This window comes from Haliotis rubra, unplaced genomic scaffold, assembly GCF_003918875.1.
Source record: "Haliotis rubra isolate DU_JTF1 unplaced genomic scaffold, ASM391887v1 Scf195, whole genome shotgun sequence".
Lineage (NCBI taxonomy): Eukaryota > Metazoa > Mollusca > Gastropoda > Lepetellida > Haliotidae > Haliotis > Haliotis rubra.
Genome location: NW_025765947.1, coordinates 597,292 through 610,560, shown reverse-complemented (window position 1 = coordinate 610,560; position 13,269 = coordinate 597,292). Strand labels below are relative to the sequence as shown.

At 37.7% G+C, this 13,269-nt stretch overlaps 1 protein-coding gene across 1 annotated transcript; it reads left to right on the top strand.

Moving 5' to 3' along the window:
• The first annotated feature begins 216 nt into the window (after nt 1-216).
• LOC124274842 (chloride intracellular channel protein 2-like) lies at nt 217-12,271 on the top strand. The gene is made up of 4 exons (XM_046710210.1): nt 217-404; nt 2,050-2,394; nt 8,153-8,320; nt 9,775-12,271. Exons 1-4 carry the CDS (start codon nt 315-317, stop codon nt 10,108-10,110), a joined length of 939 nt encoding a protein of 312 aa, XP_046566166.1. The 5' UTR covers nt 217-314; the 3' UTR covers nt 10,111-12,271.
• The last annotated feature ends 998 nt before the right edge of the window (nt 12,272-13,269 follow it).

The window sequence follows — 13,269 nt, the reverse complement described above, 5'->3', positions numbered from 1 at the left end:
AACATACAAAAATATTGTATCATATTACAGCATAATGACAGGGTAAGTTAGGCAGCTATTTATAAATAGTATAAATGCGGCCAACGGAAAGTCCCGAAGCAGATTCACAAACTAATCCGCATGCCCCAGCACTCTGATAATGACAGGCTTGTGCCCAGACTTATGATCTCATACCGTAGGATGGCGTGTGTCATGTGACCCTCTCGGATTGACGCATGCGTTGTAGCGCTGTTATTTTGGGCGAGGCCAGTGCGTCAACGACTTGTAGAGAAATTGTGTGACTTTGGAGGCATTTCTAGCCACAAATCGCAAAAATGAGCTTGGATAAACCTCTTTTCGCGACTACGGTCGACGACGACGATCGCAAGGCCGTTGTGAAACAAGAGTTTAAATTGTTTATAAAGGTATGTATTAAGACTTGTGCGGAACGAAGGTGGTGAACAAATTCATGGCGGTATATTGCGCCTTGGTGAGCACACGTTTCAAAAGCCGGGCCTACTGAACCCGCGGAGCATGTTTTCAGCGCCTCGGGAATAATCTTACCCGTTAATACAGTAATCAGGTGGTTTTTGTTGATGCAGACCAGTATCCTCGTCAAATGCAAAAAACATTGATTTGCTGTAACGTCCGTCTGAGACTGCACCAGTCGACAAGAGACAGGGCGTGTAGTAGTGCGTGATTCATTCGGCAGCAAAATCTGTTTCTCGTTATAAAAATTTCAAGTTCGTCTGGATAGGTGACCAGGGGAATGTTTGTGTATACTATTGATAATTGAGAACAACATGTATTATTCGAGTCACCAGTTTTAATACGAGATCGTTACTTTTGGTGGAGAAAAATGTGAAATGTTCGTTTAGAACAATGTGTCAGATAGCGTTATTTATAGTATATTAGAAATAATTTTTGAGTGTCAACTATCATCCTATCACAGATACAAAGTTAAAATCATTTTATCACATCCGATCGCATTGACCTAGAATTGAGAATTGTGCTATGCAACTGGGTTGATACGGGTCATTGATCACGTAGAAAACATTTTACAAATATGCTGCAAGCGAAATAAATGAAGTTGCATAATGCAGGGCCATCACAGTCCTAACATGTTGAATGACTGACAGGTGCAGCGTGTGTGCAGCCACGCATGGAGCTTATCTCGATTAAACAATTATAGTAAATATCATGTACTGGCCCTCGTTAGCAGTGGTGTGGAATTTAAATGCATATTGCTGCCGTTGTCAGAAATGACTCTCACAAGACCGTATCCTTTTAATAGTTTAGTTGCATAAAATCCATAACTACATGTGAATATCACTAGAAACAAAACATGCAGTCATTTCTCACAGGGGAGATTCTGTGTTTAGCTTGAGCGTCTAAGCAACTTATAGAAACATTATTTTGAAGAATGTGATTAAGTGCAGTTATGATTCACCTTGACATTGTGTTGATTGTGATACAACAACAACAGTGCTATCACTAAAAAATGCCATAGCATGAATATGTGACTTTGTTGTCAGAGCTCCAGATAAGATTTGGCTCATGTGGGTACTGTACCCACTGTATTTTTTGGGAGTGGGTATTATGAATGTTGAGTGGGTATTTCATTTTCCGTTACCCACTGCTTTCAAATATGTGCGTATTTCAGTCACTTTACTCACCTAAGTATTATGTCATTGAGCAAGTTTACTAAGCAGGTATGTTCTGCCTTATGTCATACCTAATCAAAACCATTTTAGATATGATGAAAATTATTTCATAAAAAATCACTCATCCTATACTGACATTACAACACTTGTCCTATACTAACAGTACAACTTGATAGCAATCAATTCCGTACGCATTTGTTTTAAACTTTTTTGCGTATCTAACATTTTAAATGCGTAATTGGTACGCAACAATTATTTTTCAATGCATATTTTACCCGGATACGCAGCTTATCTGGGCCTCTGTTGTTGTCATTTCTGAAACATTGCAGTATACTTGGGGGTGTTAAATTGTAGACATGTTGCACACTCAGCCTTCATGTTAATATGACCAACTTTTTTTCTTCAGGCTTCACAAATTGACAAAGAAACCCGAGGGCCCTGCCCCATATGTGAGCACTGGTTCATGATAGCGTACCTTATAGCCCAGAAACAACCTGGGGTGAACTTTTCAGTTTTCACCGTGCAGGAAAATAGCCCTCCTAAAGAATTCGAGGGTTGGAGCAAGAAGTTCCCAGTGGTCCTCTCAGTCAATTGCACAGACAAGAAGGGCCAAGATATTAGTGGATGCATGTATGACAGCTTCGAGGAGTTGGAGACCTTCTTCGAGAATATCAACCGTGAGTGCCCAGAGTTGAAGAGGCATAACAAGGAGAATGGAGATGCCATGGCCAGAGTAGATACCCTTTATGCTGTAAGTATAGTGTGGCTGTATTGTGTGTGTGATAAGAAGTGTAAACTTTGCTGTTCAGTGTCGATATGTAAGATTTGTTGGATCTGTGGGATAAATTACGTTTACAGAGATCAGGTAGACTGTGTTATGATGTGTCATGAACTTACCTAAGATACATAAGTATGTGTTCTTGAGAGGGAAATATAGGGAAAGAGCTCCTTCCGTTCCCCATATTTTTATTGTAACATTAACAGAAGTAACACAACATGGTTTGACCCTATATATTGTAATTAATTTTTGGGCTTTTAGATCTTTTAATTGTTGTGTTAGGTTTTGTGAATAATTTTAGAATATATTAATTTATGAATATTATTTGGGATCGGGGAATGGGAGGAACTCTTACCAACATTAAAGGCTCTATTTTATTTGTCTGTTGACATGTAAGTAACCCTACAAGTCATTAACATTAGTTTATAGTATTTTAACATGAACTAGGAAATCGTTCTTTATTTATATATTCTGCTGGCACTAGCTGCAGTCGGGGGCTGAATATTGGTTTGTGATTGGGCATAGGTTATGGAGAGGGTTGAGTTAATGTACCAGCTGATAGGTCTGTAGAAATACCATGTCTGTTCTGACTTTTTAGGCTGTTTGCTATCAGAAAGTCCAAGAAAATAAATTCATATTCATAAGTTCAATTTCTGACGCTGCTTATAATCCACTAGTTCGTGGATGTCAGTACTGGCCTTGATAATAATTGTTACCACTGACTAATCAAAAGGTAAATGTTAACTATGTATGGTATCAACTGTTAAATATAAAGTCTGAAATTTGTTTAGCATTGTCGACTGACAAATGGTGAATGAGGTCATTGGGAACTCCCGTCCCCATGCTTGTTTTCACACAGTTAGCAACAAATGTCTGTTGTGTGGTATAACTGACATATTTACCCTCAAGTGCAAAGTCTATATTGGTTGTATACTATAGCTGAATGTATAGTTTCAGTCCGTGACAGCAGTGTTGTTGCTCTTACTTCAAACACATCTCACTCAGACCACACTAGAAATGACAGCTGAAAGACCATTTCGTTTTATTATTTTCTTGGTATATATACAACCCTAAAATATACAAAACATGAAAATAAAAGTCCTTGCAAATCTATCTAACCTCATGTAACTAGGTCACTTTGTCAGAAACATATTTGAATAATCACCCTATGCTTGATGACTGGATACAGATGAGTTATAAGGAAGTTACTACATAGTGCATACAGCTGACTTGTCAACACATGCTCTAGTAGCTACAAGGTTCGCTTTTATTGCCTGAATGCAGCCCAAGATTGAACAAATGTATTCATAATGTTCAGTAGTGTTGTCAGCTGTCTACATACTCTGTTCATTTGGATCAGGTTATTGCATGGGGTGATTGTGTATATTTAGTTATATTACCTAGTACGTTTCTAATGTAGGTCACAGGTACATAGTATGATTGTTAAAGGTTCATGGAAGTTTTATTATGAAAAGAAAATTATTTTTATTTTTTTAAAACATTTTTTAAAGACAAGCACTGCACTGAATTTAGCAGCTATGTTAAATGGAGGATTGTGTTTTAAATGTGAGAATGAGTTTATTTCTGTGTGGTGGCCACAGGCCCATTATACAAGTATACATTATACAATTGTGTTTTTAAGATTTGGCTTGAATTGTAACTATTATAATGATGGATGATGATTGGTAAGTCTCAAAGTCGTAATTTGTACACAAATGTAGTCGCCAACTAATTCTATGTGAGACGTAAGTATTTTAGCAAGTATGTCATCTTTTATCAAAACAGAACAAACATATTGTGTATCGCAACTTGCTTGAAAACTCATAATGCACTGGTGTATAGTTTCACCCTTTAAAATGCCCTGGCTTTTATGCCCTTTAGGGTTTAAGTTCATTTTGTAGCACACTGACTGACTTATCTTGAAAACTAATTTTTCAAACTTTGATGAAGGATGTCTTGTCCAGAGATGATAGAATCAAGAAAAGTGTCCGGACGATTCTTCTCTGAATTTTCGACCTTGTATTATGTGGCCAGTTTAGGTGAATATAAAGATATAGAGAGGGACTGTATATGCAATAAGAGAAGGCAGTTCTCTTGTCAGGCTCTGTAAATCCTGTCTAATGGTTACATTTTATGAGCCTGAGGTATCAGCAAAGCACAAGTTATCCTGTCTGACCTACTTACAGCCTTGCCTAGTGAAGTAGGTATGAGGGCAGGCTTACTGTGACAGCTAGCACTTGACTTGATAGGTTAGACCTTGATTTATCATGTCTTGTAAGGGTAGTTCTGAATTTCTTACTCTGAACCATATCTAACTACTTAGTTAAAACATTTTTTTATTGGTGGCTATTTGCAAATATGTTTAGTAAGTAAGGGATCATGAACATTTCTGGGGATATTTTGGTTGTTGTAAAGATTTAAGCGCCCAATTTTGTCTTTCTCTCTCCTCCTCTCCCTCTCTCCTCTTCTCCTTTCTCTTCTCTCTCTCTCCCCCAAATGAAAATTGCATCTGACCCCTACCCTTGTTCAGTATATAATCCTTTTTCATAATTAGGGTGGTGGGGTAGCCTGGTGATCAAAGTGTTCACTTGCCACACCAAAGCCCAGGTTCTATTCCCCACATGGGTACAATGTATGAAGCCCATTTCTGGTGTCCCTGCCATAATATTGCTGGAATATTGCTACTCGCTCACTAACATGCTTGTTCACACACTCACTCGCTCAGTCATTAAATAGTCATTTTTGGTGTCTCTAAACGTATGCCCAATTTGCCCATGGGATGGCTTAGCGATATAGCATTCACACATGCCAGTGTTGAGGGATATGGCCAGTGAAACATGCTTAGTGTCCCTAGTTGTGGCCCTCCTAAATAGGACATACCATCACACTCATTGACTGATCCATTGACATGTAGTGGTCCAGCCAACAGGAGTGGTACCATATATTCTCTGGGAATGCAGCACTGATCACTCACTACTGTGTAATGTTGGGTGGCACACATTCTTTGAGAGTTCTGTACAATGATTTATACACACACTATCGTAAAGTCACACAATGAAACTGTTCAGACCAGCTTTTCTTGAAGAACGCCCTCAGTTGTTGCTCTTGACATGACATGTCTGACCGTGTCATTAACCGCCATATACTTCTTCAAAGGGATTAAATTCCTTGCATTCTCTGCTGCCCAGTTAAAATAGCACTGGTACTATGAAAAAAAGCATGAAATGTTAAAAAAAAAAATATTACACAGGGACAATTTTTTAAAATGAGGGGCACTGGAGTAGCCTAGTGGTTAAAGCGTTCGCTCGTCACGGTGAAGACCCAGGTTTGATTACCCACAGGGTACAATGTGTGAAGCCCATTTCTGGTGTCCCCTGCCGTGATATTGCTGGAATATTGCTAAAAGCAGCATAAAACCATACTCACTCACTTTTAAAATGAAACATGGAAAATGATGAACCTGATTAATGCTACTGACAAAATTTAGACATTCAGAAAATATAAGGTGTATTATTTATTATCAGTCTCGCCAAAAAGTAAGGGGACATAATTTCAAAGTTAAACTCAGTTATGACTTTCGTTGGGTTTGATTGTGGATCAAACATCTTCTTGTTGGCACACTTCTATATATTCCCACCTGTAGATATCTTTATGAGTGCCTGGTTCATATGGTAGGAACCATTGTATTGTTAATGGCATTGTATATTATTTTGAATAATGGCCACATCATTGTAACCCGTGTCTACATTGTATGGAAATAAGATAATATAAATAGTAAATAAAAGCAAGAAAAATACATTTTCATTAGAAATCCATGAAGAGCAGTCCATTGTAGATGCTGACAATATGCAGCCAATATGTACAACCAATTGATCCAGTATCAACATTGTACAATGTGTTCGAGTATATAATGTGATAATGTGTTAGAACTGAGGCAGTTGTTACATCCCACTGTAACATTGTATATGAATAGAGACTGATACATAACATTACCCTTCTCTTTGTTGAATACTATGCCAAAGAAACAAGAGCCAGTCTCGACTATTGGCCAAGTTATTCTGAAATAATTGATACAGACACATTTTGAAAACGTGGTTGGGTTGGGTCCGACTTGCTCAAGTAATGTTATGAATCAGATTGAAGTCAATACTTTCTTTGGAAATTTGCATGATTCAAGAAATTAACTATATGCATTATCATTCAGTGAGCTTCCGTAAGAAGCATGGTGAAGTATTGATTGGCAATAGGAATCTATTTAGACATGTTAAAGAGCCATTCTAGTAAAGATTATCCTAAGCAGTGGCAGCTGTAAAGAAAAGCCATGGGCTCTTATAGTTTGTGGCTTATGGATATTTAAGGGGACTCTAAGTATTTTTTTGATTTTTTAACTTCAGGGTTACGATAGCTGCAGTTACCATGGTTGCAGAATCTGCTTTGTGTTATACCAGTTTCAACATATGTGTTCAATGTTTTCACTACTGAGTTATCATAAGAAAAGTGTTTGCCTATGTGCACTGTAGGATTTTCAGAAAGAGAAGCTGATGGCTACAAATAATTACTTATTGTTAAAATCTACATTCAAACTTCTTTCTAGTTGACTTTCTCCAAGTCAGAGATGTAGAAGTATGGTGAGTAAACTCTACAACAGCAGTAGGTATTGTGATATGTTTGTAAATGTAGCACAAATCTTGTAGGACTGTAACAGTTGAATTATTCTTTGGTTCGTTGATTGGTTGGTGTAACCTCACAGTCAGCAATATTCCAGCAATATGGCGTAGTCAGTAAATAATCAAGTCTGGACCAGACAATCCAGTGATCTTGTTCTTTGTTATTTGTTGGGGCTTTGTTTGTCATCTTGTTTCCATGACAATGCTGAAGCTATGAATAGTGTATGAAGAAGGGGATCTTGGGTTCCTTGAATCTATAGGGATAAACAGCATTAGGCTTATGACATAATGCATAATTTAGACCACAGTATGAATAACATTGTGATTTGACACTGATTTGATTGATATAGCTGTCCATGTAGTTTGGGCCAGAAAATATATATTTAGTTCCTGTTACTGTAAGGTAACTAACTGACATACCCTTTCTCAACATGCAAAGTAATTCCAGGTTTTTATTGATAAATGTTGTCAGTGTAGGAAACTAAACAGAAACTTCTACCGGACACCAGGACTGGTAACTCTGAAAACTTACTAGCCCTTCTCAAAAGTTGCCAGACCAGCTTTAATTTCACATTTACGCTCAGCAATAATAAAAACACCCTATTAAGTATCTTTGCTTTCATATTTATTGAAATGCCCAACAAAAGAAACAGTTTCATCACAGTGCTCTGAAACAGGTAAACAATAGTCTCAAAACTAGAGTTATCGATATTATGCCATTGTAGCAAGAATGTGTCACTGTCATATGTAACTGTAAATCTTCCACAAGTTAACTGTCACATTCACATTACATTACAGACACGAATTCCTCGAAATTGAATTAACTTGACACAAATCTAGACTAATACACCTGAAGTGTTTTTGTTACAAATGTAGTCTCATAGATAAGATTCTCATGATTACACATAAAATATGAGCCTGACTGTCGGGCTGGTAAGATTTATTTTTTGCCAGCCATCCACAGAATTAACCCATCTTGGGCTTTCGGGTGTGCAGTAGTTTCCTACACTGATGTTGTGCTGTGTTATGCGATGTGTTTATGTTTACTTTTGTTGTAATTTCAGACTTTCAATGGATTCCTGACAGGTCAGCCAGAGTCCAAATTGACAAAAGCCCTGAGAGCTTTAAATGAAGACTTAGACAACGGCAAGAGGTTCTTTATAGATGACATGCTGTGCTATGTTGATTGCCACTTACTGCCTAGGTTACAGCATATCAAGGTGGCTACCAAGGTACGCTGGTCCCAACAAGGGATTCTGGTAAAATTAGACAAACAACAGACCATTTCTATGGTCAGGAGTAGAGCCATTAACTCCATAGAAAGCTCGATGTGTGGTGTAGACGTACCATGTCACCCCTAGGTTCCTCATGTTTGGTCACCACAGGGTTCCTGCCTGATACCTTAATATGTTAAAAGGACATACATTACAACTTTCTTAATAAATTTTTAAAAAAAAATTAGAATTTTAAAATTAAGGTCTTTGATTTATTGTATTCAGTTTGTTTAAAATACCATAAGAATGTGTATAGCAGTCAGACTATTGGTTGGAATTGTCTGAGTTGAAACTGAGGAGCTTGTCTGAGATGCTCATCTTAAGGTTTGTCACCCACATTAAACTGAGGAGCTTGTCTGAGATGCTCATCTTAAGGCTTGTCACCCACATTAAACTGAGGAGCTTGTCTGAGATGCTCATCTTAAGGCTTGTCACCCACATTAAACTGAGGAGCTTGTCTGAGATGCTCATCTTAAGGCTTGTCACCCACATTAAACTGAGGAGCTTGTCTGAGATGCTCATCTTAAGGCTTGTCACCCACATTAGACTGAGGAGCTTGTCTGAGAGATGCTTAAGGCTTGTCATCTGAGGAGCTTGTCTGAATGGCTTGTCACCCACATTAGACTGAGGAGCTTGTCTGAGATGCTCATCTTAAGGCTTGTCACCCACATTAGACTGAGGAGCTTGTCTGAGATGCTCATCTTAAGGCTTGTCACCCACATTAGACTGAGGAGCTTGTTGAGATGCTCATCTTAAGGCTTGTCACCCACATTAGACTGAGGAGCTGGAATATAAATGAATTGCTGTTCCAAGATATACTAGGTGCATGTACACTTGTACTTAAGCATAAAAGTTTGGTTTGCGAAGATCAGGCTTCGATTCCTGAAGTGTGTGAAAACTATTGCTTGTTTCTTAAGGGATGATTTTCCTTGAATATTGCTAAAAGTGGAGTAAAACTGTACACTCCAGGTTTAGGTGTATTATCTACATTCACCCTATGGGGCGGTGGGGTAGCCTAGTGGTTAAAGCGTTTGCTCATCATGCCGAAGGACCGGGTTCTCATATTTGCAAATATGTTGAATAAATAGGCGATCATGAACATTTCTAGGTTATTTTTGTTGTAAAATTTAAGTGCCCACTTTTGTATAAAAAAGAGAAAAGAATATCAGTATATAATCCTCCTTCATAATTAGGGTGTTGGGGTAGCCTGGTGATCAAAGTGTTAGCTTGTCACGCTGAAGACCCAGGTTCAATTCCCCACATGGGTACAATGTGTGAAACCCATGTCTGGTGTCCTCGCCGTGATATTGCTGGAATATTGCTAAAAGCGGTGTAAAAACCAACTTACTCACCCATTCATTCACCCTTACGTTCTGATCAGCTGCTGTATTTCTTATTTTATTTTATTGCAGAGATATGCTGACTACAATATCCCAAAGGAATTCATCGCAATTTGGAAGTTCTTGGCTTATGCGTACCAGCAGCCTGCATTCATAGCTACCATGCCAAGGGATCAGGACATCATCTTTCATTATAAGAAGAAGGTGACTGCATTTCCTGAAGTGAAAAACTCAACAATAGAAAAGTTCTCTTATGACACATATGTACCAGAGGAAATCTTGGAAGAAATCAGGCAAGAAAACTTTGGCAATGAGGAACAAGAACCAGAACCAGAACAACAGGTGGAGGAAGTGGAAGCAAACTCAGAAATGGAGCCCCAGTTTGATAACAATGGATTGGAATATTAAGTTCCACGTGTGTGAAGGAGACACTGTGATGGGAGGGAATTGTAGATGTGCAGACAGTGCAGGCTGGACTGGTGACTCTCGATTCGCCCTAGCCGGTCAGGGAACCAGCAAGACACCATTCTCTTGCACGCGCATGTTAACTTTGAACTGACATGAAGACGTTTGTGAAAAGGGAATGTTAGTTAATTATCTACCCAGATGGAACATAGTGGCATAGTCATAATGATCAGGGACCACGACGACGATGTTGATAGTCTTCAGATCTTATCCTTGATTACAACGGTTCATATCAGAAACATGTCATTATGTTGGACATGCAGTATAAAATTTGTGGGATAAGTCTTACTTTTTGATTCAGGACCAAATATAATTTTGCAGTTTTTTTGCTCACGTTTAAACTTCTACACTTGCGGACCATTTTACAGGAGCGTACATGTTGATTAGATTTGTCAGTGTTTCTGTTTCCCTCAGATATCAATATGTCCTTTGTTGAACCTTTGTTCTTTTAAGAAGACAACTGTCGATCGGGCAGGAGTGAAAACCAGTCAAGGGAGAGAACAGAACGCCTTTGACTTGTAAAACTGATACTTTTGAACAGTATTCTGGAACAATTTCTTGAGATTTTCTAGGAAATCAAGTAATGTGTGATATGACACTGAGGTAATACAATAAAAATATGTAATTGTTTCATGAATAAAGCATGTCGCTGCTGTAGGTGATGTTTTGCAGGGCAGTATTTTTCTGTAAGACACAGGACACATGATATAAATGATAAAGGACAACATATATATGTTACCAATCAAAATGGCTGGCATGTACAGAACCATCCAAGAAGCCAACCCAGCTTCTGCGGTAAGAAGGAAGCCTCTTTAACATTCTTACTTGAGCATGCATTTTGTGAACAGAACTTTCATTTATATGTCATCATGGTTTTTGCTGAAGGTGTCTTTGGGATAAAAAAAGCCTTAAATTACATGCCTTGTTGTTCAGTAGCTTCTATCCTTATAACTTTGAACCTGGACCAAATTATAGTATTTTGTGTATGTTTATTGTGGTATGAGTAAGAGGTTTCATGGTTTCAGTAACGTCCATATTCTTGATGTCTGTACACATTCTTTGGCATGATATCCAGTTCTGAGTCAAGGATGTTTCATTTTGTATCTGACAACCCTTGCAAATCATGCAATATTCTCAAGGACTGAAAATATTAGGGTCCCAATTGGGACCAAAATTCTATCTTCAACCTTGACGCTAAGGATAGATATGACTCCCATTATAGCTTGTCATAATCAGACATTTTAAGATGGGGCGTCTGAAACAAAAACAACAGCACTTTTACAGTTAAACAAGAATATGTTGGATGTGGTGACTCGATTAAGGGTCAGGAGGAGAGTGTTTGATTAATAAATTATTGTAATTGTTCATGATCAGCTCTATAAAACATAACCACAAATTGCCTTGTCCTGACCTGTGTAATGTGAATGAGGAGTTTGTTCCAGTCTCTGATTAACATAGTGGAAATGTACAAATACCCGTCTTCCCTTTCACTAGGATTGTGTTTATTATTCATAACTTCGACATGAAGTCATGCTAGCATCTGTGTATTTTGTGCAAAGAGTACCATCTATTGCATTTTGCAAATGGCAGGAGCTATGGTCTCATAGTTAACCAGATTGAATAAGCTTCTCAACCATATATGTTCAGCCTATTGTGTATGCCTTCTGCAGAATTTGGTAACATACAGTAATGACATTTCAGTTAATTTTTGACAGAAAATCGAGACAAAATATATGGTGAGGATTCTCAGACTTGATCTCTGACTATTTTGCTTGTTCAGCAAAGTTTGTGATACCAGAACGAATTTGTCTGATCCTGGCCTTCGGTCATTGCTCTTGGACTTTCGCAAATCGTTTATCAGCATGATGTTTCCTGTCTTTATGAAAATTCCATGTGTTGGATGATGTTGGATGAAGCAGGATGGTCAGATGCTGTACCTACTATAGCTTTGTTATATGTGCATTTATTGTTTGGTACATAATACTACTAGTAGTCTGATAACCTGACTACACCAAATCGCCATATACACTGATATCTTGGATGTCCATAAGCACAGCTTTGTAACATTCAGTCATTATATAAGAAATAAAATTACTCAAATCAAGAGGTGTTTTATGTTTTCTGTTTGTCATCAACATGGATTCTGGTGAAAAGTTGGAATGTTGACAGAACTGGACTGAAGAATTGATGTCAACTTGTTCTAAAACATGACAAGAAGACCAGAGATCAAGGAATCGCAACTTGGAAGCATCCAAGATGATTGAAAATATAGTTAGGTCAATGATGCCCAGTGATTTTGTTATTTGCTGAAAAAGGGAGGACATCTAATACATTTGTACAACCTCAAGTTCTTCTATTTATAGACAAAATTCACAAACATGCTTCCATGTTTGAGCAGCATTTGTCTGTAAAAAGAGCATAGGTCTAATCCTAAAAGAAGACACAAACATTCTGAAATCCAATTTGCACCAAATGGTGCCTTGATGTAAATAAAAACAAATATTCACAATATTATTTTTTAACATAATAGATTAAAATTTCTTAATAATAAATTTATTTTACACAAAATATTCATTGTATAACTAAAATGTTGGGAATGGTACATGTGTCCACCTGTAAATTGACAAAATGCAAGCGTGGGTGAACAGAATTCCTGGTCAAAGGGAGGTAACTGTTTTCGGACCACCACGATTGACAGATAGGAGAGAAGTCTATTTCATCAGTTGGTGGACATTATATGCAAGAACACAAACATAACATAAACAGATTGTAACGTGCACTTGAAATAAGCATACGTTCAAATCATTGTTTAGTTCAATCTGCAAAATTTACAGGTTTTTCACAACAATTTGTTCTATGAAACTCTATCTAAAGATGTTACCATGAAAGTGTATAAATGTATAACAAATATTGAAAATAGGCATACTCTCAATCCAAACAGATCTCATCGATACGTTTATACAAGTAAGTCATATCACAGTCTTAATGGACGGAGAAAGCAAACATCCAGTGTAAAATAAATTGTGAACCATAGGGTGCAATTATGTAACAACTGTAATCCATGTAACAATGCCACAAAATCTCTATCTTTGTTCTATTGTA